Here is a 25,286-nt window from a genome sequence, read left to right on the forward strand (position 1 = left end):
GGCAGGACAATCAGAGAAAATTAGTTTCTCATCACGCCCTGGCCGGGATTCGAACCCGGAACCACCAGTGTCATAAACAAGCGCACTATCACTATGTCATGCAGTAAAAATGTTATAATCTACATACATACATATATATAATCACGTCTATATCCCTTGCGGGGTAGACAGAACCAACAGTCTTGAAAAGACTAATAAGCAACGTTCAGCAGGCTTTAAGATAGAATTGAGATTCAAATAGTGACAGGTTGCTAGCCCATCGTATGTAATAATCTTGGAAAGATGATGAAGTTTCTTGGATAATTGTTAGGAATACTGAGTCAAACAAATTGTGGAAAGGTGCAAAAACTGTATTGTGACTGATTCAATCTTTACGAAAACTACATTGACAACATCATTACGTTTGACGTTTTGTATTATAAAAAAGTAAGTTTAATAGACAACAAATCTAAATGCAATAAAGGTGTTCCAACAACAAGTACCCGAAACCGCCGAGCTTGCATGAAGAGAGTTATGAATGTGGATGAAGCGTAGGAAATATGCAGAGATCGTGGCAAGTGGAAAGAGGTAGTCTGTGCCTACCCCTCCGGGAAAGAGGCGTGATTTTATGTATGTATGTATGTATGTGTCCAACGAACCTCCTTGATGCTTTGCAGCCACCACCAGACAGCGTCGCGGCAGTTGTACCTGGCGCGGGGCCCGCCGTCCAGCAGGTTGGGGATCAGGCCGTGGCGGAGGCACGCTGCGAAGCCCAGGATGTGGAAGCGGGCGTCCTGTTTTAAGAAAGGGATGGGTTTAATTTTCAAATCAAGTATTCAATGAGTATTCAATATACATACCTATATATAATAACATCTTTATCCCTAACAAGGTAGAAGATATAGAGCTGACAATTTCGCTAAAACTGAAAAGCGACGTTCAGCTGTATGGCTTAATGAAGAAGTTGAGACAGGTTACTAACCCATCCCGCGAAAAAAGAATTCCAAGTTTATAAGCCTAGCCCTCAGTCGCATTTTACGACATCCATGGTAAAGAGACGGAGTGGTCCTATTCTAAAGTGCCGAGAAACATACGGCACAATGAACAATATTATAAATTAAGCTAGCCCCTAACTATTTAGTACAGTCATAAGGCCAAAACATTATTATTTAGAGAATTAATTACTTAAATTGCAGAATTATCAGAAACGCAGTGTGCAATTGTTCTCAAAATGCAGTACGGCAACCGCGCACTACAACTCACCTGATACCTCCCCGTTAGCGGGAACATTCCTCTCAACGCCATGAAGGTATGTCAGCCATAACATCACACTCGCACATAGCTGAGTGTGAAGTGCGGCAACCCCGCAGATAGTGTCAAGTTACAACGGGGTCATAGTTCTTTCAGTTTGCGGCCGCAAAGAACGGCAACCGCGCATTACAGAGTATTACAGACAAGGCGGTGTTACGCTAAGCTCTGTTCTCTATAATAGTGAAGTGCGGCAACCCCGCACTACACCCACCTGATACCGCTCCGTCAGCAGGAACATGCCCCGCAGCGCCACGAACGTGTCGCGGCCCCAGCAGCGCATGTAGCCGACCGCGAAGTGCGGCAACCCCGCACTACACCCACCTGATACCGCTCCGTCAGCAGGAACATGCCCCGCAGCGCCACGAACGTGTCGCGGCCCCAGCAGCGCATGTAGCCGACCGCGAAGTGCGGCAACCCCGCACTACACCCACCTGATACCGCTCCGTCAGCAGGAACATGCCCCGCAGCGCCACGAACGTGTCGCGGCCCCAGCAGCGCATGTAGCCGACCGCGAAGTGCGGCAACCCCGCACTACACCCACCTGATACCGCTCCGTCAGCAGGAACATGCCCCGCAGCGCCACGAACGTGTCGCGGCCCCAGCAGCGCATGTAGCCGACCGCGAAGTGCGGCAACCCCGCACTACACCCACCTGATACCGCTCCGTCAGCAGGAACATGCCCCGCAGCGCCACGAACGTGTCGCGGCCCCAGCAGCGCATGTAGCCGACCGCGAAGTGCGGCAACCCCGCACTACACCCACCTGATACCGCTCCGTCAGCAGGAACATGCCCCGCAGCGCCACGAACGTGTCGCGGCCCCAGCAGCGCATGTAGCCGACCGCGAAGTGCGGCAACCCCGCGGACAGCGTGAGGCTGGCGCGCGGGCGCGGCGGCGGCAGCGCGGGCGAGGGCGCGGGCAGGCCGGCGGACGGCACGCTGGCCGCCAGCTGCACGCTCGTCAGCGCCAGCAGGCGGGAGAACGAGCCGCCCCGCCCTGGGGCGCCTGCAAATTGAATAAAGAAAATTTTTTTTTTAATATAAAATACGACGGCCACGGCCATATATAAACATCCAAAACCCAGACCAATCAGAGAAAGTTCGTTTCTCATCATACCCTGACCGGGATTCGAACCCGGGACCTCCGATGTCACAGACAAGCGTATTACCGCTGCGCCACAGAGGCCGTCGAATATATGTAGGTACTAAATGATTTCAATAATAACAGCTTAGCTTACCCAATCTATTTAAAGCCGCTTTAGCCACCTCATCGTACAGCGCCGTCAAAAGCGCATCGGCGTAAGTCGGAACTAAGAATCTTGGTAGTTCGCTCAATGGCCGTAAGATGTCGCGGATTCGATTCGATATTCCACTCAGTCTCTGGTCTCTTTCCAGACGTTGCCATTGGTAGTCTAGTAGCCAATCACCGGCGCGTAGATTGTCGCACAATGGATGGCCAAGATCGTCCGTTGAATGAACTTCCGATAGAAGGGAGGCGACACCCTGAAAATTATATATTTTTTGTTATAAGATATAAAATTGGATACAAGGTATCACGTATTGACGTCACATCACTTCAAATATAATGACATATAACTACTACCGCTTCCAAAGCGCATGTGTAGAAGAAGCGGCGGAACAAATTACACTGCAGCCCTAAGCTGTTTTCCCACGACTTTTGGACCACTGAAGATGTCAAGAACAATACGATTGGGATATTCCAGCCAATATAATTTTAACTTTTATATTTAAATAGTTAAGACAGGGTATTCTTTATTTGAATGTCATTTTATTTTATTCTAAATACAAATGTTCCCTGAAAGCCAGCATTCTCGTTTCGTTAAATTGAAACAAAGTGTTCTAAATTCAAATATCATTTTTTTTTAACTTGAAATGCGCCTGCATGCCAGCAGTAGCATAATCTCACTTATCAGCGGTATGAATTCTCACAATTTTCTTAATTAAAAAATTTAATAATTCGATAATCAAATACCTGTAATCCAGCATACGGCGCCGGTCCAAGTCCTGGCACGTCATAAACTCCCCCGCCTCCCGCTTCACGCTCCTCAGCTTCGCAGCGGTATAGAAGCGTGTTGAAGTCGGCCAGGTCAAGTTCTGACAGGCTCGACGATAAGCCCAGTGGGTCAGGTCGTGATGAGTGGATGAGGTCGAGTTGACGCGCGAGCGATGATAGCGCCGTCTGGTGGAAAGAGATTATATATAATTAAAAAACTTAAAGTAAATTTAAATAGTGAATATTTTTAAAAGCTTCTTAAAAAGTAATATTTTATTCAAACGCATAATAAACATATGGTTCAAAATAATTAGTCTAGGAACGTATTGACCTTGACAGAACTTAAATATAGATATATTTATTTATTACATACACACATATATATATATATATATATATATATATATATATATATATAGATATATATATATAGTCACGTTTATATCTCTTGCGGAGTAGACAGAGCCAACAGTCTTGAAGACTGTCAGGCCACGTTCAGCTTAACGATAGAATTGAGATTCAAATAGTAACAGGTTACTACTACTAGCCCATCGCCTAAAAAAAGAATCTCGAGTTTATAACCCTATTCCTTAGTCGCTTTTTACGACATCCATGGGAACGAGACAGAACTGTTCCTATTCTTTTTTTATTGATGCCTTTAACCACACAGCCCTGTGTTAATAACAAAGTATAATAAATACAAATTTATTATCGAGAACAAAAAAAAAATGGCGACTTTTACTCACTTTATGCTCCTTGAACGGCGCCACTCTGACGCAGACCACGGTGCCCGGCCTCAGCGGGCGGAACTCCAGCACGGTGTGCGCTCCGTCGCGGCGTGCGAGCGAGAACGCGCGCGCCTGCTCCAGCGGCACGGCGCGGCGCACGGCGCACGAGTACTCCGCGAGCCCCGTTATCAGGCGCGCGTGCGCAGCGGCGGCGGCGGGCGGGGGGAGGGGACGTCCGGTGTTCCTGGTCGTAAAGAACATACATACATACATATGATCACGTCTATATCCCTAGCGGACTGATAGGCCACGCTCAGCTGTTTGGCTTAGTGATAGAATTGAGATTCAAATAGTGACAGGTTGCTAGCCCATCGCCTAAAAGGGGAATCCCAAGTTTATAAGCCTATCCCTTAGTCGCCTTTTACGATATCCGTGGGAAAGAGATGGAGTGGTCCTATTCTTTTTTTAATGGTGCCAGGAACCACACGGCACTCCTGAGCTTGCCTTTACGCAAGGAATTTTGAACGGGGACTCAGTACAAAATAACTTTCGTGTTTTAGTAAAACGTCGCAGGTGAGAGAAATAAGAGATGATTGAACAAATTTATAGAAAAAAGAGACTGTTCAAGCATTTGTTGAAAAATAGTTAAATTAACTCTTGATAAATTGAAATTGCACTTTGAACATAAAAACATGAAGTTTAATTCGGATATTACTTGCACAAAACACATTAAATTGGTCTTATATTATATTAACTTAATAGAATTCCAAGTGAACACAAAAAAAATATTTTTATTTTTTGTAAGTGGCCAGTTGCAACCATTGTAAACGAAGTAAAAGAGTTTTAACCAATATTCATTTTAAATTATACTAAACAGAGACAATCTTTAATTGGACTAGTTTCACAAGTCAAGAGAGGTCGTTGGGATAGCTATAGACACGAGAAAATCCAGTAACTGCTAGAGGATAGTGAGCTACTTAAATTGTTAAACGCTGTAGTAGTCCAAAGGTAGGTTTTTGGGTCAGGGCGTGCGCGCTTTTTATAGGGCTCCCGGGGCTGAGAAGAGATCAAAGTGACATGACATCACATACTACTTTTATTCATCTATAGTTCCCGCTCAAATTGAACAGCTACACATACCACCCACCATGAGAAGAGACAGTGAAATGAAAATGCGAGAGTAAGTTTGTTTGTTTCTCCTTCCAATAGACTTCTTTTGATATTGTGGCGACATCTCTACGCCACTCGTCACAACATCCAATCAAACAACTACTGTCAATCATCGCGAAGAAATTCTCAACCAATAGCTGCGAAGAATCTAAATCGCGATTTTAAAGATTTCATGGATTGGAGCATAAATACAACTTGCGACACAACATCGTGTGTCGCGCGGTTCCCCAGGCAGAACACCTAGCCTGGCGGAAGATCTTCCCTTTGGTGGCGGTCGAGCCGAATCATCGCTCCCGCTACAGTATAAATAGATTGCGACGTCGCGCCACCGTGGTCTCTCCTGCGCCCTCTTCACCGCCCGGGGTAAGTAAGCCCCGGCACTTCTCCTTTGGTATACTTCAACGCTCACCAAGTTACGTAGCTCGCTATCCTCTGGCGGTTACTTGCTGAGCTAAATCCACGTCTTCTTATAAATCGTAAAACTAGTCCTAATAAAGGTTGTCGTAATTCTATGGATTTTTAAATTATCTCGTATCACCCTTCAATCCATCTATTCATATAATCACGTCTGTATCACTTGCGGGGTAGACAGAGCCAGCAGTATTTAAAAACTGACAGGTCACGTTCAGCTCAACATCTTTAACTGCGACATATTACTTAATCGTCAAAAAAGATGTAGACAACCTTGTTTGTTTGTTTGTTTGTTTGTAAACTCTTTATTGCACATAAAAATAAATAAAACAAATTGCAAAACAGTTATTGGATTTAGAAGAATATGTACAATGGCGGACTTATCCCCAATGGGATTTCTTCCAGTCAACCAAAATATAAAGGAAAATCCATAATTAAAAGGCAGCGCACATAAAAAGCATTGAGATGCAGTAAAATAAACAATAAATTTCTACATATCTAATTAAAGATAAACATACATAAATAATATATATATATATATAAACTTACATATTTATAAGTACACTCAATTGTTAGATGCATCAGAACACAGTCTTTTGATAAGTGATTTAAAAGAACTAAGGTTCAGAGCAGATCTCGTATCTTGTGGGAGGTTATTCCAAAGCTGAGCAGAACGAACACTAAAGGACAAGCCATAAGTCCGAGAAGAATAAGGAGGAATAAGTAGTTTAAGATTATTATGAGATCGCATGCGACTATCCGTCACACGGAACGAGAAATTTTTATGAAGATAGTGAGGAAATGAAGGATTAAAAAGGATATTAAACAAGAGAGATAGTGTGTGAACATTACGTCTAAGGCGAATGGGGAGCCAATTCAATTGGCGACGAAACTCAGAAACATGATCGAATTTGCGAAGACCGAAAACAAAGCGAATGCCCTGGTTCTGTAAACGCTCTAATTTGTCAAGCAACTCTTCAGTAACGTTAAGACAAGCCACATCGGAATAATCAAGAAGAGGAAAGAGAAGTGATTGTACAAGTAAAATTTTAGTGGCGGTGGGTAGAAATTTTTGCATTCGGCGAAGTGAATGTAACGATACATACATCTTACGGCTGATTTCATTGATATAGGGGCTCCACGAAAGAGTTTGGTCCATGATGATACCCAGATTAGTCACTTTGGAAGATAAAGGAATAATATTGTTATCCAGAACCAAACTAGGAACCAACACATTTGCAAATCTTGAAATATAATGTGGGCTACCTATAACAATAGCCTGAGACTTGGCAGCGTTAACCAAAAGACCAAAACGGCCTGACCAATCTGCAATTCTCTCCAAATCCAAATTTATGGTACTAAAAGCATCGTGAATATTATCCAAACTGGAAGACGCATAGATCTGCAAGTCATCGGCATAAAGATGAAAATTAGAGGAAAGAGACGCAGTAATACCATCAATGAAAATTGAGAACAGAACCGGAGATAGAATGCCACCCTGCGGAACACCAGCCACTAGATCACACCAATTTGAAAAGCAATCATGCAGTTTTACACGTTGTCGACGTCCAGTTAGATAAGATGAAAACCAACAGAGGGAATTTAAGGAAAAATTTAAAGAACGTAGTATTTCAATTAAGACATCAAAATCAACTGTATTAAAAGCACTAGTAAAATCCAAAAGAACGAGTACGGTAAGCTTTTTATTATCAATATTGAAACGTATGTCGTCTGTTATTTTCACTAGAGCTGTCGTAGTACTATGGCCACATTTAAAACCCGATTGAAAGGAACTTAACATATTGTAACGTGATAAGTGGGCACTTAACTGTTGATGGACGTGATATTCTAAGATTTTAGAAAGTATTGAGAGAACTGAAATAGGACGTAAGTGAGATGGACAAGAAGGAGGGTTTTTTTTAGGAAGAGGAATTATGTGAGCAAGTTTCCAAGCAGCCGGGTAGACACCCGTTGAGATAGAGCAGTTTATAATATCTGTAATAAAAGGGGCAATCATTTCCGCAATTGGTTTAACCATATCAAGAGATATACCGTCATCCCCAACCGCCCTAGACTTTATGGACTTGATTAATCTTATAACGTCATCAGCGGTAATTTCGTTTATACAAAAAGAGGGGAAATCAAAAGCAGGACGAACAGCTAGACTAGCAAGCGTAGCCTGCTTAGTGACTGATGGAAAATTCCGAGGGGAAGAACAAAAGTGCCTATTCAAATCATTGACGTCCATAACAAAATTCTCGTCAGGCCCACGCTTGCCGAAACCTAGACCCTTCAAAAACTTCCATAGCTTGCCAGGTGGACAGTTTTCCACATTTGAGTGAATGTAATTACGCTTAGCCTCCCTACACTTTTTATTGCAATGGTTGCGGAGACATAAATAAGCAGAATGGCTTTCTTCAGACGGGCATTGACGTAATCTTAACTTGGCTCTGTCTCTTCTGGCCATGCACTTTCTGATTTCAGGTGTGAGCCAAGGAGCTGGGTTATATTTAATACGAACAGGATGAACAGGAGCATGTTTATCAAACAGGGATAACAAAATTTCATAGAATTTAGAGACTTTTGAATTGACATCTGGGGCAATCAAAACAGCGTTCCAGTTCGCATTATTAAAATCAGTTAAAAATGAGTGTTCATCAATTGCCGTGAAATCACGACGGAATATAACTTTGTGTCTACGCTTAGGAGAACGCAATTTAAAAGACGCATAAAGAAGATCATGAGCCGAGAAACACACTGCATTAAATTGCCCATGCGCTGACACAAGATCCGGGGAGGAAGTGATTATTAGATCAAGAAGAGATGGAGGACCATTGTGTGGAAAATGAGTGGCACTAAGAGGAAGGCAATGTAAATCTAAGGAATGAAGAAGGGAAAGGAGAGATCTTGATCTTGAATCATTTTTAATTAGACAGGTATTGAAATCCCCCATTATAATAATATGTTCATAACGAGTACGGAAATCCGCCAAAAGAAGCTCAAAAGAATCAAAGTAATTTATATGAAGAGAGGGGCAATAGTATACACCTAGAAGAATTTTAATATGAGAGAGAGTAATTTCAAGAAAAAGATGTTCAGGATTTTCGTGAGCAGATGGAGATTGTGATAAAATTTGGCAAGGTATATCACCTCGTAAGTAAATAGCGACTCCACCACACCTCACCATTTTAGTAACACCATTATTGACAGTTTCGTAAGTCCTATCATTTCTGATAAGTTTGAAACCAGGAAGAGGATACAGTGTAGAAGGAAGAGACGGTTTTAGAAAGGTTTCCGAAATGAGAATAGCGTGAATGGAAGAATTAGAGAAGTTTGCCAATAAATCAGAGTAATGCTCAGGCAAGCTTTGGGCATTTATATGTATAACATTAAAGTCCTTAGGAACAGAAGAAAAAGTAATGTTCAAATTATCGCCTAAACATGGCTCAGAATCATTAGCACTGTGTAGGGTGTCCGACGAAGATGAGAGAGAAAAATATTCATCAACAGAACTGTCGCCAAAAACATCAGACATTGAGCGTAACAATAAAATATAAATAAAATTAACGATTTAACAAAAATTAATATAACAACAATATACCTACTAAACTAATTTAAAAACCAAAAATAATCTATCATCAACTTGCCAGACAATTACATTTAAAAAGAGACAAGAAAATAAAATATTTCCTATGTAATTGTATTTAACCATCTTTGAAAAATAAGTAATTCATTCGTGTCAAATAAAAAAAAAAACAAATGTCAACTGCCACAGTGACAGTAAATGACATTGACAGTAAGCAAATAAAACTCACTGTCATTCATGGCACATGTCATCTAACTATACTGAGAAACCAAAAGTCGGTACATTTAAATGTTGGTGTTTTAAGTTAGTAATAAGTGTTGGTGGCATACAAATAATAAAAAGAACAGTCTACCTCACAAAGTGAACAGAAAACAAGGAGGTATTAGAATATAAAAAAAGGAAGTTATATTACTACGGACACAAATTAGAAAGAAGGCAACAAAACATAATATAAACCAATAATAATACAGCGCAGCGCCCACAGTTACTTTCTTGTTGTTTTCGCTTGTAGGCGAGCACTATGTGGACGAGGCTTATAACTGGGCGGAACGACACTAGACGAAGGTTGCGTACCACGCACTGGCTCATTGCAGTTAGCTGCAGCAAGTTCTTCAGTAATAGCTTGCAGCTCCGCCATCGTAGTGATTTTCCTTCTAGCATTCTTGGCGGTCACAACAACGATCTTCCCGTCACTCGTCCAACAGCCGTGTACACCTAAAGCCTTACGTGCTTCCACAAATACTGCATGTCGTGTCGGCGTAAGAAATTCAGACACAGTCAAACCACTACCTTTTAAGAGTTTTTTCGCCGTCCATATTGCCAGCCGAGTAGATGAATTCGCACAGCGGATAAGAACTGGTCGAGGCTTATCTGTCCTGGGGAGCTTGCCCATACGCCAGCATGCATCAAAGGAATTGGGAGATATATTTACTTTTAACTTCTCACGACAAATCTTCTGTAGGTCCGCACTAACATCTTCATCTCTATTTTCATTGAGGCCATGCAACAGAAGAATATTTGCACGTGATCTCATCTCGAAGTTGTCAAGCACAGAAAATACCAACTCCAATTGCTGGCTGAGCCTGGATACAGCCTTCCAAATAAAGTTTTTGAACGAGTGGTACTCACTGACAAGGACTGCGGTTTGATCCTGGGAGTTCTGACTTCCAAGAGCCTCTTCAAAAGAAGACATCTTAGAAGCAAACATGTTCTTCAGTTCGCTCATGTCCTTGCACAGAATGGAAAGGGAGTCCATAGTGATGAAAGTGTCCAAAAGGTGATTAGTTACTTTGAAAATAGTCTGGCAAGATGCTAATCCGAGTAAATTATAACATTAAGTGAATAAATTGTATTAATCAATAAAAATCAAATATTTATGAATTAAATAATTGGAGCACTTTTGAAAATTTGTTTACTTAATGACAGCTACCGCCAAAAATTCAACTTTTAGTTAGTTTCATATCAACTTACTTGTGGTCCACATGAGTAAGATCAGCCTCGAATATGATCTCTTGTAATTCGCCCTCGAACTTAAGCGGTTTCACATACCGCCCACCATGACTCGGGTCGGGGGAGTTGAACGCGGTGAATGCGACCATTATCACCGACTGAAAACATGTAAAACAATAAAATTTTAATCAACATACATACATCTATATCCCTTGCGGGGAAGACAGAGCCCACAGTCTGGAAAAAACCGAAAGGCCACGTTAGGCTGTATTTGAACGCGGTGAATGCGACCATTATCACCGACTAAAAACATGTAAAACAATAAAATTTACTTTAATTTACATACATACATCTATCCCTTGTGGTTAGACAGAGCCCACAGTCTTGAAAAAACCGAAAGGCCACGTTAAGCTGTATAGCTAATGATGGAATTGAGATTCAAATAGTCACAGGTTGCTTGCCCATCGCCTGTAAGAAGAATCTCAAGCTTTTCCCATAGTCGCCTCTTACGACAATCATTTCTGTCATTAAGCCAAACAAACAGCAGAACGTAGCCTATCTGGTTCAGGTTGGCTCTGTCTACCTCGCAAATTATATATACATAAAAACATAAAAATGTGTATGATATATTTTATTTTGAGTTAGTATTTATTTATAACTTTATGACCAAAAAAAAAATAGGCGGACTTAATGCCGTTTGGCATTCTCTACCAGTCAACCAGCTGACCAAACAGAAAAACTTTAAGTTGGTGATGCGATAAAGTGCACATGCGTACTGCAAAATACATACATTACAAACAATTATTGTATTATTACACGAACGTATCTTGATCAAATTAAGGACGTCCTGGTCAAAGGGTCAGGTCAAAAGTACCCGAAACCGCCGAACTTGCATGAAGACAGTTATGAATGTGGATGATGCGAAGGAAGTATACAGAGATCGTGGCAAGTGGAAAGAGGCGTGATTTTATGTATGTATGTATGTATGTTTGTATGTATGTATATATGTATGTATGTACAAACAATTATTGTATTCCATTTGTTATACTTACTTTTCGTGACCGCGGCTCGTGTCTGGTCACAGCCACCACGTCGGCGTCCATTTGGTCCACGTACACCTGAAGAACGAGGTGACATTTTAGATTATATCTTACTAGAGGCCTATCATAACTTAACAACCAATCCCGCGGGAACTCCGGGATAAAAAGTAGCCGATATGTTATTCTGGGTCTTTAACTACCTACATACTAAATTTCATCGTAATCGGTACAGTAGTTTTTGCGTGAAAGAGTAACAAACATCCATACTGAGTGAAGTATGTATGTACTAGAGGCCGCCCGCGACTTCGTCCGCATGGAAACCCCACCATAGAATCCCGCGGGAACTCTGGGATAAAAAGTAGCCTATGTGTTATTCTGGGTCTTCAGCTACCTACATACCAAATTTCATGGTAATCGGTTCAGTAGTGTTGGGTGAAATAGTATCAAACATCCATACATCCATACAAACTTTCGCCTTTATAATAGTATATATAGTAGGATATATTTTTATTAATCCACTGATTCAGAGTCCCACAAGGCACGTGACCCTTAATCCTTCTTTCTACATACATAAATCACGCCTTTCCCGGAGGGGTAGGCAGAGACTACATTTTTCCACTTGCCACGATCTCTGCATATTTCTTTCGGTTCATCATTCGGTTTCGGGTACTCTTGACCTGACCTTTTGCTAGAACGTCTTCGATTTGATCAAGGTACGTTCGTCTAGGCCTTCCCACTCCAACAGTCCCATTCACACTTCCTTTCCATATTTGCTTAGTCAACCTGCTTTCATTCATGCACTTTCTTTCTCTTTGAAAAAAAAAATAATTGTTTTAATTTTTACCTCAGAATATCCAGCTCTAGCCAATTCAGCGTGTAAATCGTTCAACGCCCGCTTGGCCGACATGATCCCACTGTTGGGACCCACTCTGGGTTCATCGCCATCCGACTCGCCCCACTCTGGGTACAGACGGTTCTCGTCTACCACGTGGATCTGGATGGAATAGAATAGATTTTTTTTCAAAATTGGATACAAGGTATCACTTATTGACGTCACATCACTTAAATCCAATTATAACTACTACCGCTTCCAAAGCGCATGTGTAGAAGAAGCGGCGGAACAAACTACACTGCAGCATTTTCATCGGACGTCAATATACAAATATATCTCTTTAATCTAAATCATGGACGAATGCACATTGTCTACATTAAAAAATATGAATGAATGTAGAACTAGTTATTTCAATAGTATTACTATAAAGATAATATAAAATATGGATGGATAAAATATGGATGGAATAAAACATTCATGTCTCCTGGTGTAACAGGCAGAGACTTCGTTCAAACTTCTACAGTTACGAGAATTATATCTAGTTCTTTACATAAAAAACTATATAAATACCTAAATATATTCTTGATTTTTAGGTCAAGGTCATTAAAGAATTCTTGTTTTCATACAAACATACATATTATCACGTCTCCATCCCCTGCGGGGTAGACAGAGCCAACAGTCTTGAAAAGACCGAAACACCACGTTCAGTTGTATAGCTTTATAACGGAATTGAGATTGAAACAGTGACAGGTTGGTTAGCCCATCGCCTACAAGAAGAATTCCAAGTTTATAAGCGTATCCCGTAGTCGCCTTTTACGACATTCATGGGAAAGAGATGGAGTAGTCCTACCCTTTAGTGCTGGGAACATACGTATTCAAATCTTGAGCTATAACATGGGCTATATTTACCATCCAGTGCCGTGTGGTTTCCGGCACCAATACAAAAAAGAATAGGACCACTCCATCTCTTTCCCATGGATGTCGTAAAAGCCGACTAAGGGGTAGGCTTATAAACTTGGGATTCTTCTTTTAGGCGATGGGCTAACAACCTGTCACTATTTGAATCTCAATCCTATCTTAAAGCCAAATAGCTGAACGTGGCCTATCAGTCTTTACAAGACTGTAGGCTCTGTCTACCCCGCAAGGGATATAGACGTGATTGTATGTATGTATGTATATCTACCAGGCGAAGTCACAGGGTTACAGCTAGTTTATATACATACGTGATGGGGCACCAGCTCATCGTATCCCCTAGTGGAACCGGTCGCACAGCACGCCATTGAAACCAAAGCGGCCGACGGCAACATGTCGAATACGGATCTGAAACATCATTCACTCAATCATTCGTTCCTCCTTCCTTCCAAACATTGAAGTAATTGATTGTAGTCTCTGCCTACCCCTCCGGGAAAGAGGCGTGATTTTATGTATGTATGTATTGAAAGGCCACGTTCAGCTGTATAATTTCTCCTAGCACTGAAGCTTCTGAATTACTCAGAAGTGAAGGTCAATTAAAGTGTTTTGAGAAGATGAAGCGGGCTTAAGACTAGTTTGGTTTCTTTCTCAAGATTAAGAGTCTTCTTCTTCATCATGCCTTTAGTCCCGGTTGCATCATCATCACTTTGGAGAGGATCCCGGGGTATGCCTTTGACCAAGATAACTCAAGCTAGGTTTTACACGAAGCGACCACGGGGTGTGCCTTTGACCAAGATCACTCAAGCTAGGTTTGTGTAAAAACACGTCTAACCTCCACAACCCGTGCAGGAGAACTTAAGAAATATTGAATCATAACGACAAAAATCATTTTTAAAGACACATCGTGAGCGAAAAAGTGTATGGGAAAAAGCTTTGTAGAATGAGCTTGACCGCCACCAAAGGGAAGATCTTCCTGTAGTCTGATGTGATGCCTGGGGAACCGCGCTACAGACGATGTTGAGTCGGATATTGTATTTATGCTCAAATCCGTTAAAACTTTGCTTGCGCGATTTAGACCATTCGCTGTCATTGGCTGTTAGCGTCGCGCGATTGGCTGTTATTACTTGTGACGTACAGATGGCGCGTCGGTCCGATCAGATCCGCACCACTTTGAATTGCGCTATCTTCATCAGAGATAAAGAAATTGGGGGTGATGCTGACTCACCTCTTCTCCAATGGCGAAGGATTATCGTGTGTGAGGTCCAAGAACATAGCGTGTGCCACTCTGGGTATAGCCTGTCTCCGTGGTGGGCGTATGAACGAGCCGACTGGACGCCCACCAAAACGGTGTACGAGCCGACCTTGCTCGTGGGAATCCCATGCGCTCAGTGCCTCTGTTAATAAATAAACATATACATACATACATAAAATCACGTCTATATCCCTTGCGGGGTAGACAGAGCCGACAGTCTTTTAAAGACCGATAGGCCACGTTCAGCTGATTGGCTTAGTGATATAATTGAGATTCAAATAGTGACAGGTTGCTGACCATCGCCTAAGAAGAACCGCTTCTTCTGCATTGACGCCTAGGAAGCGGCAAATTTGACAATTATTAAGCGATATGAAGTATCCTATAATAATAAAATTTTGAATTTGAAGAATCCCAAGTTTTAGTGCCTATCCCTTAGTCGCCTGTTACGACATTACGTCATCGTCATCCATACGCTTTTCGTAGGTGGTGTTTAATTCGTCGATTTTTGTAGGCGGTTCTCATAACTGCGTCGGTTATTTGTAGATGGCGTTAAATTCATCACTTTCTTCGCGGGCGAAAATGCGATTAAAACCTAGTCAGGGAATAAAGACGCCAACTATATCTGTTCACACTTCGCTAATTACTTTATCAAGACAAATGCCACTGGCTCTGTCCACCCCATTAAAGGTGTACACTCACCACGCACGAGCGACGTGATCCCGAGCCGGTTGACGAAGATGTTGTCGACGTGGTCGGAGTTGGTGAACAGCTCGGCCACCACGTACAAGTCCGGCTTCACGTTGCGAGCACAGTCCAACATGTATTCGGCCACCTGTACCATTCAAAATATACATATATAACTGTGCCGTGTGGTTCCCAGCACCGACGAAAATAAAGACAACATGTATTCGGCCACCTGTATCATTAAAAAATGCCGTGTGGTTCCCGGCACCGATGAAATAAAAAGGAATAGGACCACTCCATCTCTTTACCATGGATGTCGTAAAAGGCGACTAAGAGATAGGCTTTTGAACTTGGGATCCTTCTTTAAGGCGATGGGCTAGCAACCTGTCACTATTTGAATTCCAATTTTATAATTAAGCCAAACAGCTGAACGTGGCCTATCATTATATGTATGTATGTATGTTACATTAAAAAACATATGAATATTCTAATATCTTACTGACCAACAAGCAGATTGAGGTCAAACGCACTCAAATTATTAAAATACTTATTAAAATATATATTCATTCATATAATCACGTCTATATTCCTTGTGGGATATCAGAGCCAGCAGGTTTGAAAGACTTATATGAAAAAATATATACAAATTACTAAATAATATAAAGCAGTAGATTTCCGCGTCTGTCCCTGTATGTTTGTGCCGTGTGGTTCCCGGCGAAAAAAGAATAGGATCACTCCATCTTTTCCGATGGATGTCGTAAAAGGCGACTAAGTGATAGGATATTTGAATCTCAATTCTATCATTAAGCCAAACAACTGAACGTTTTCAAAATTGTTTTCTCTGTCTACCCCGCATGGGATATAGACGTGACTCATGGCTTATACAACAAGACAGGACTCACATGTAACGGCGTTGAGTGACAATTGTCAAGTCGCAGTCCGTCGAAGACTTCGGCGGTGAGTTCCACGTACTCCCGCATGTGGGACCACAGGAACGGACTGTCTTCTGGGCGGTCGCCGTACCTAAAACAGTGAGAAACTAGATGAGAAACACTGCGAGAAGCTAGATGAGAAACACTGCGAGAAACATCAGCGAGAAATATTTGAAAAATATTCAAATTCAATCGCACAATTCTCCCGCATGGTTTATCGCCGTACATAATGAAAGTAATTATGAGAAACCGACCTGACAACTATACAAATATAAATAAGGAATGAATGAGAGAGAAGGGCCGCTTCATAATATGGGATGCCACGTGCTACAGCACTTTCGCACCTTCACACTGGGCTAGTGTTATGGCCACTTTAGCGTCAGGTAAGATTCGGGGCGGAAATTATTATTTATAAGTCGTTTCATTTGAAATAAGTCGAATCACAATTATAACATATCATTTTATAGATTGTTACATACATACATACATAAAGTCACGCCTCTTTCCCGGAGGGGAAGGCAGAGACTACATCTTTCCACTTGCCACGATCTCTGCATACTTCATCTTGCTTTCATTCATCTGAAGCAATAACCTCCTCAAATACGCTCCGCCATTTTGTTTGCCAGCTTAGCCGGGTGGTGTACAAGAAAAAAGCTATGTTGAGTCGAAGTAGACATTTTACTTACGAAAAGAGATATCATCACAAAACTTAGCTCAACTTGACACTGTCCCCCCAAGCAATAAGCTCCCTCCTCAAATACACCCGTCCGCCATTTTGTTTTTCGGCTAGGCCGAATGGTGTACAAGAAAAAAGCAATGTTGAGTCGAAGTAGACATTTTACTTACGAAATTCAACTAGAGATAACACCACAAAACTTACCTCAACTTGACACTGTCCCCCCAAGCAATGAGCTCCCTCCTCAAATACACCCGTCCGCCATTTTGTTTATCGGCGAAGTCCTGCAGCGGGTCCGCGTCCATCACCCAGCCGTTGTGCGCCATCACAAGTTGTCCCGCGTCTCCTAACAATGAGGCTTCCACGTCTGACAGGGAACTTGTTTCAACACGGATTCCTGAGCCCCACGTGAAGTATCTGACAACAAAAATAAATATCATGGTCGATGTAACCCCCCTTAGAACATTGCGATTTGGAATTCCCTCCACTCATCTCTTTTCCCCAATACTTGGGGATTTTCAAGGCAAGAGTGAATATGAACTACATGAGCTTGCATACACCACCTTAGGCCTGATCCTGCTTACTACCAGCCATTGAGGTCCAACGCACTCAAATCTATTATACAAAAAAAATAATAGTTTAAAAAAAACTAAAAAACTACGCTTTTATTGCTAATCAAACTAAAAAATAGAAAATAAAAATTAATGACAAAGGAAGTATAAAACAGTAGTAGCAAGTCCAATAATCAGTTATAGTCAATTACCTCCGATTAAAATTATAACAAAATTAAATTTATAAACAAAACAATTTAAATCTGAGTAAAAAGCGTGGGGTGCCTGATGTAGTAAATATTAAAATCATTCTATTAGCATATATTTATGACAAGAGAGTTATGAAAATGAAGTAAAATGCACCCCACTGTGTACTAATATAATGTGTCTCATTATCACGGCCCTACTGTAATACCGTGATAATGAGACACATTATATTTCATAGCAGTTAAACACAAATAAAGTTCTATCAGTCTTCAATTTATATTTAGTAGTCTGTCAATTGATATGAGTTTATTTTTTTATTATAAAGTCAACATCATGCGTCTCCTCACTCGTGTTTAGAGTTGATGACCATTTTAACAAATCAAAAATCTTACCTCGGTACCAGAGGATGCTTTTCGCTGACTTCCTCTATCTTAGGACCGTCGGATTGGAGCCGGAAATATCTGTGAAAACAATACATATATATAATCACGTTTAATATTCCTTGCGGGGTAGACCGAGCCAAAAGTCTTGAAAGACTGATTAGCTGTTTGGCTTAATGATAGAATTGAGATTCAAATAGTGACAGGTTGCTAGCCCATCGCGTACAGAAGAATACTAAATTTCAAAAGTAGTGTGGCGATATGTCTACGTCACAGGACACAACAGCCAATCACAGTGACAATAACACGCGCTCAACCAATAGCAGCGATCTATGGCAACATCTCAAATGCCATTCGCCACCAAGCCTGTCACAGCGTGTATGCTAAATCGCGCAAGCAAAGATTTCACGGATTGGAGCATTTATACAACTTCCGACACAATATCGTCCGTCGCCCGGTTCCCTAGGAATCACATCGAGCCTAGCAGAAGATTTGGTGGCGGTCGAGCTGAATCATTGCACCCGTTAAAGTAGATTAAATCCTTTCCTCCTGGCTTTAGTCCCAGATGCATCCTCACCACTCTGAACAGCCCGGGGTATGCTTTTAACCATGGATCCTGGATTGGGGGGTCAGGCTTTTTTTTAACGCCACGAAGCGACTCCCGTCTGACCTCCGCAACCTTTGCAGGGGAACCTAACCCGTATTGGATCGATCATGGTTACACATCCAGTTGTCTGAATGTACAGTTTTCCTCACAATGTTTTCCCTCACCGTAAGAGCATCGGTTTGTATTCAAACTAATGTACATAACTTCGATAGCCATTGGTACATGGTCGCGTTGGGATTCGAACCGGTGCCTTTATGCGCTACCACGTTTTAACCAGGCACCTTACCAATTCGACCACCAACGCTCTATCATCAATAGTTTGAACATTCCAACATAATTTAGAAAGATAGATAATTCATTTATTTGATTTGCTACACACAATTTACAATTTCATATGAAATACAAATTAATTAGGGTGTGAGTTGCAGCAATACAAAAAGATCACAACTCAACGAATTTATTGCTATAGAGAAAAACGGTGATTTTCAGTTATGACCTTGGTGCTAGTGCAGGTCAATCTGCGCACGTAATAAAAAAATAAACATAAACAAACAAAGACTCGTGTCGTGACTTAAAAGTTTCTTAAATAAATAAATAAAATATATAAATATATACGGGACAAATTACACTGATTGAGTTAGCCTCGAAGTAAGTTCGAAACTTGTGTTACGAGATACTAACTCAACGATACTATATTTTATAATATAATACTTATATAGATAAACATCCAAGACCCAGGACAATCGGAAAAAGTTATTTTCTCATCATGCCCTGGCCGGGATTCGAACCCGGGACCTCCGGTGTCACAGACAAGCGTACTACCGCTGAGCCACAGAGGCCGTCAGATAAAAGGTAAAAGTCGTTAAAAGTTTTAAATTTGTGATATTTACCTCATGCCGGCCACGGCATTATCGACGGCAGCTCTCAAATGTTCCCTCAACTCTTCGGCCGCGGCGTCGTTCAGCTGTTCCAGTTTACGCTTCAACTCTTCGCAGCATTTCTTCAGGCGAGACTCTTCGTCGTAACAGTCGTTTCTGTCAATGATAGGTAAATGATATCAAAATACATACATACATACATATGGTCACGTCTATCCCACCCTTGCGGGATAGACAGAGCCAACAGTCTTGAAAAGACTGAATGGCCACGTTCAGCTATTTGGCTTAATGATAGAATTGAGATTCAAATAGTGACAGTTTGCTAGCCCATCGCCTAAAAAAGAATCCCAATTTTGTAAGCCTATCCCTTAGCCGTCTTTTCCTAGTCAAAAGCAAATAAATATTCTATTCTATTTTACGACATCCATGAGAAAGAGATGGAGTGTTCCTATTCTTTTTAGCGTATTGGTGCCGGGAACCACACGGCCCGGCACGGCACATAATAAAAATACGCTGGACTAAATATTCTACAAAAAAAAACAACTAAAAGGTAACTCCCTCTTAGCATGCCACGCGCGACGTCGTTTTTATCGCGTCAAAAGCTATCGCTGTTCCGTTTCACGTCATAATAAAAAGCGAAACAGCGATAGTAGAACAGCGTCGCGCGTGCCACGCTACGGTAGCTGGACCTAATGTTCGCTACAAAATAACAGCTAGTTTTAAGCTCCCCTTTGAAGCACTCCCCCGAGTGTCCTTGGTACTAAAAATGACACTTGATACATACATACATAAAATCACGCCTCTTTCCCGAAGGGGTAGACAGAGACTACCTATTTCCACTTGTCACGATCTCTGCATACTTCCTACGCTTCATCCACATTCATAACTCTCTTCATGCAAGCTCGGCGGTTTCGGGTACCCTTGACCTGACACTTGAAGCAAATGTGAAATTTACTCCGTTAATTTTTCTATTTGTGTTGTGACAATATCCAATGGAGTTTGCAATTTAGATGAGGTTCATGTTTAAAAATTTGCTACCAATTAGGAAACGGTTTAACTTTCAATTAATAGTTATTACATATGTACATCGCCAATGTCTAAAAAGTACAATAAAAAGGACAGCTGCCTATTTCTTCATGCATAATTTATAGGTAGATAGTAATACCCTTTATTGCACATACAATTAAAACAATAAATTTATCCTAATAACAACTAAACGTAATAAAAACTAAACTAACTAAGCTTATGTTAGGATAATGTACTAAAATAATAAGAACAAAAAGCGGTCTTATCGCATTATACGATCTCTTCCAGGCAAGAACATTTCATTGAAACATGAATAATAATTAAATTAAACATTCATATCTTAATCTCAATTCTATCATTATGCCAAACAGCTGAACGTGGCCTATCGGTCTTTTCAAGACTGTTGGCTCTGTCTACCCTGCAAGGAATAATTTAATTAAACATTTATATGTTAATCTCAATTCTATCATTATGCCTAACAGCTGAACGTGGCCTATCGGTCTTTTCAAGACTGTTGGCTCTGTCTACCCCGCAAGGAATAATTTAATTAAACATTTATATCTCAATCTTAATTCTATCATTATGCCAAACAGCTGAACGTGGCCTGTCAGTCTTTTCGAGACTGTTTCCTCTGTCAAGCAAGGGATATAGACGTAATTATGTGTATGTATATATATATCTCAGAAATTTAAATACCTGTAAACATTGTAGATCTGAAGCGCCAAGTCCAGGTCGACAGTGGCCTTCAACCTTCGGAACTGAGGGTCGGGGATCAGCTTCAACTCTCCGCGATCAGATTCCGCGCTCGACTTCACTGGAGGCACCCTGTGATAATGATAATCATTCATTACATTTATTCTTCCTTATGCGGTTGCATCAAGTCCCGGTTGCATCCTCACCACTCTGGAGAGGAGCCCGGGGTATGCCTTTGACCATGGATCCTGGATTGGGTGAGTCAGGTTTTTACACGAAGCGACTTCCACCTGACCTCCGCAACATTTGCAGGTAAACCTAACCCGTATTGGATCCATGGTACACATCAAGTTGCCCGAATGTGCGGGTTTCCTCACGATGTTTTGTTGTTGAATCAAATCGGGGACTTCCTGAGGTCAGGTCAAGAGTATCCCAACTGACGAGCTTACATGACGAGAGGTTTAATCAGGATCATTTCGTGGCATTTGGCACCAATTATGTGGAATCAAATCGGGAACATCCTGACGAGAGGTCAGGTCAGTATCCCAACTGACGAGCTTACATGATGAGAGTAATGAATGTGGATAAAGCGAAAGAAATGAGCAGGCATCATGGCAATTTGAGAGCTAATAACCTCTGTCTCCTACAGCAAAGAGATGTGATTTTATGTATGTACTATCTGTCTCGGCAAACGTTGTTTTGCCATATAAATAATTTTTAAGAAATTTCTAGTTAAAAAAAATGTTAAGTGTGGACAGCCCTTATCACTAAGGGGTATGAAAAATAGATGCTGGCCGATTCTCAGACCTACTCAATATGCTAGAAAATTACATGAGAATCAGTCAAGCCGTTTCGGAGGAGTACGGGAACGAACATTGTGACACGAGAATTTTATATATAAGATGTATGTATTATATTCCTATTCTTTTTTGGTGCCGTGTGGTTCCCGGCACCAAAAAAGAATAGGACCACTCCATCTCTTTCTCATGGATGTCGTAAAAGGCGACTTAGGGATAGGCTTACAAACTTGGGATCCTTTTTAAGGCGATGGGCTAGCAACCTGTCACTATTTGAATCTCAATTCTATCATTAAGCCAAATAGCTCAACGTGGCCATTCAGTCTTTTCAAGATTGTTGGCTCTGTCTACCCCGCAAGGGAAATAGACGTGACGATATGTATGTATGTCTGTATGTACTCACTTGTTCCTGGCCATGTAGTAGAACTCCTGCACTATGTCCGCTGTGTTAGACATGAACATCTCGTGAAGCCTCGCTTCGGGCACCAGTTGTGTGGTCAGGAGGTGTCTTATCGCCTGGACACGAGGAACACTAATTATTTAATAATTTCTTTTCAGTTTTATAAAATGAAAAAGGTTATAACTGTAGAATTTCTAGAACAAACTTACCTTAAGATGTTTTTATTGGTAGAACTATTAATTTTTAGTTAAACACTTGGGATTCTTCTTTTAGGCGATGGGCTAAGAACCTGTCACTATTTGAAGCTCAATTTTAACATTGAGCCTAACAGCTGAACGTGGCCTATCAGTCTTTCAAGACTGCTAGCTCTGTCTACCTCGCAAGGGATGAAGACGTGATTGTATAACTTAATGAATGAATGTTAAGCAAATAATTTTTTTTTCTCTGTTTTGACGGCCTCTGTGGCGCAGCGGTAGCACGCTTATTTTCTTGACACCGGAGGTTCTGGATTCGAATCCTGGTCAGGGCATGATGATAAACGAACTTTCTCCTATTGGCCTGGGTCTTGGATGTTTATCTATATTAGAATTTATTATAAAATATAGTATCGTTGAGTTAGTATCTTGTAACGCAAGTTTCGAACTAACTTCGAGGCTAACTCAATTTGTGTAATTTGTCCCGTATGTATTTATTTATAATCCATGGCCACGTCAGCGCTGAGTCGCGCCAGTAACGCCGAAAATAAGGACAATTACGACTTCAGAAGCTTCTAGAATAAACTCACCTCGAGATGATCATGATGATTGACCTTCCTAGGCACCCCTTTCCCCTCGTAGTCTCCCCTGGCCACGTCAGAGCTGAGTTGCGCCAATAACGCCGAAAATAAGGACAATTATGACTTGAGAAGCTTCTAGAACAAACTCACCTCGAGATGATCATGATGATTGACCTTCCTAGGCACCCCTTTCCCCTCGTAGTCTCCCCTGGCCACGTCAGCGCTGATTCGCGCCAATAACGCCGAAAATAAGGACAATTATGACTTTAGAAGCTTCTAGAACAAACTCACCTCGAGATGATCATGATGATTGACCTTCCTGGGCACCCCTTTCCCCTCGTAGTCCCCCCTGGCCACATCAGCGCTGAGTCGCGCCAATAACACCGAAAATAGGGACAATTATGACTTTACAAGCTTCTAGAACAAACTCATCTCGAGATGATCATGATGATTGACCTTCCTTGGCACCCCTTTCCCCTCGTAGTCCCCCCTGGCCACATCAGCGCTGAGTCGCGCCAATAACACCGAAAATAGGGACAATTATGACTTTACAAGCTTCTAGAACAAACTCACCTCGAGATGATCATGATGATTGACCTTCCTGGGCACCCCTTTCCCCTCGTAGTCCCCCCTGGCCACGTCAGCGCTGAGTCGCGTCAGAAAAGCGTCTAACACCGAAAATAGGGACAATTACGACTTTAGAAGCTTCTAGAACAAACTCACCTCGAGATGATCATGATGATTGACCTTCCTGGGCACCCCTTTCCCCTCGTAGTCTCCCCTGGCCACTTCAGCGCTGAGTCGCGTCAGAAAAGCGTCTAACACCGAAAATAGGGACAATTACGACTTTAGAAGCTTCTAGAACAAACTCACCTCGAGATGATCATGATGATTGACCTTCCTGGGCACCCCTTTCCCCTCGTAGTCCCCCCTGGCCACGTCAGCGCTGATTCGCGCCAATAACGCCGAAAATAAGGACAATTATGACTTTAGAAGCTTCTAGAACAAACTCACCTCGAGATGATCATGATGATTGACCTTCCTGGGCACCCCTTTCCCCTCGTAGTCCCCCCTGGCCACGTCAGCGCTGAGTCGCGCCAATAACACCGAAAATAGGGACAATTACGACTTTAGAAGCTTCTAGAACAAACTCACCTCGAGATGATCATGATGATTGACCTTCCTGGGCACCCCTTTCCCCTCGTAATCCCCCCTGGCCACGTCAGCGCTAAGTCGCGCCAGTAACGCGTCCAACAACGCAGCGGGTCGAAGGTGTGGACAGTTGTGACAGTTGTAAGTGGCTTCGGGATGAGTCACCAGCCAGGGTGTCTCGTTCGCTGTGTGGTTGAGGACTATGTCGCAAATTGACAGCATCTGGAATGGAAGACAATTGGCGACGTGTTTGTAGTTTGTTCCGCTGCAGTGTAGTTTGTTCCGCCGTTTCTTCTACACATGCGCTTTGGAAGCGGTAGTAGTTATGGATGTAAGTGATGTGACGTCAATAAGTGATATCTTGTATCCAATTTCGAAAATAAATCTTTTCTATTCTATTCTTCCCGTACAGTTACAATCTCTTTCCCATGGATGTCGTAAAAGGCGACTAAGGGATAGGCTTATAAACTTGTGATTCGTCTTTTAGGCGATGGGCTAGCAACCTGTCACTATTTGAATCTCAATTCTATCATTAATCCTAACAGCTGAAGGTGGCCCTAACAGTGTTCCAAGACTGCTGGCTCTGTCTACCCCGCAAGGGATATAGACGTGACTATATGTATGTATGTAAAGTTAATTTAAGTCGTAACTTTAATTGATATTATAATCAGCCGACTCACCTTCCACTCATTTCTCATCTTAGATACCAAGTTCTCGACATCCGCGAAAGTGGCTTCGCGACCTGGTTCCAAGCTGAACTTGGGGTTCAGACGCAGTTGGTTGGCGATGCTGTAACTTGAGTTCGAAGCGCCTAGTTCCTGTTAATAAAATGATAATGACATCATAT

General features: G+C 41.8%; 1 protein-coding gene across 1 annotated transcript in view; it reads right to left on the reverse strand.

Annotated features, from left to right (window-relative positions):
• Positions 1 to 25,286, reverse strand: part of LOC106130823 (glycogen debranching enzyme) — a 48,996-nt gene that overhangs the window by 17,221 nt on the left and 6,489 nt on the right. The window contains exons 6-24 of the mRNA XM_060944934.1: positions 25,120 to 25,257; positions 24,443 to 24,661; positions 22,516 to 22,628; positions 21,319 to 21,447; positions 19,609 to 19,752; positions 18,124 to 18,192; positions 17,178 to 17,390; positions 16,268 to 16,388; positions 15,381 to 15,513; positions 14,655 to 14,823; positions 13,741 to 13,837; positions 12,530 to 12,679; positions 11,698 to 11,763; positions 10,667 to 10,803; positions 4,048 to 4,273; positions 3,281 to 3,487; positions 2,526 to 2,790; positions 2,052 to 2,293; positions 639 to 773 (exon numbers count right to left, since the gene is read on the reverse strand). Coding sequence (XP_060800917.1) covers positions 639 to 773; positions 2,052 to 2,293; positions 2,526 to 2,790; positions 3,281 to 3,487; positions 4,048 to 4,273; positions 10,667 to 10,803; positions 11,698 to 11,763; positions 12,530 to 12,679; positions 13,741 to 13,837; positions 14,655 to 14,823; positions 15,381 to 15,513; positions 16,268 to 16,388; positions 17,178 to 17,390; positions 18,124 to 18,192; positions 19,609 to 19,752; positions 21,319 to 21,447; positions 22,516 to 22,628; positions 24,443 to 24,661; positions 25,120 to 25,257 — 2,973 coding nt within the window. The remainder of the gene's footprint in view (positions 1 to 638; positions 774 to 2,051; positions 2,294 to 2,525; positions 2,791 to 3,280; positions 3,488 to 4,047; positions 4,274 to 10,666; positions 10,804 to 11,697; positions 11,764 to 12,529; positions 12,680 to 13,740; positions 13,838 to 14,654; positions 14,824 to 15,380; positions 15,514 to 16,267; positions 16,389 to 17,177; positions 17,391 to 18,123; positions 18,193 to 19,608; positions 19,753 to 21,318; positions 21,448 to 22,515; positions 22,629 to 24,442; positions 24,662 to 25,119; positions 25,258 to 25,286) is intronic.

Source organism: Amyelois transitella, chromosome 7 (assembly GCF_032362555.1).
Source record: "Amyelois transitella isolate CPQ chromosome 7, ilAmyTran1.1, whole genome shotgun sequence".
NCBI lineage: Eukaryota > Metazoa > Arthropoda > Insecta > Lepidoptera > Pyralidae > Amyelois > Amyelois transitella.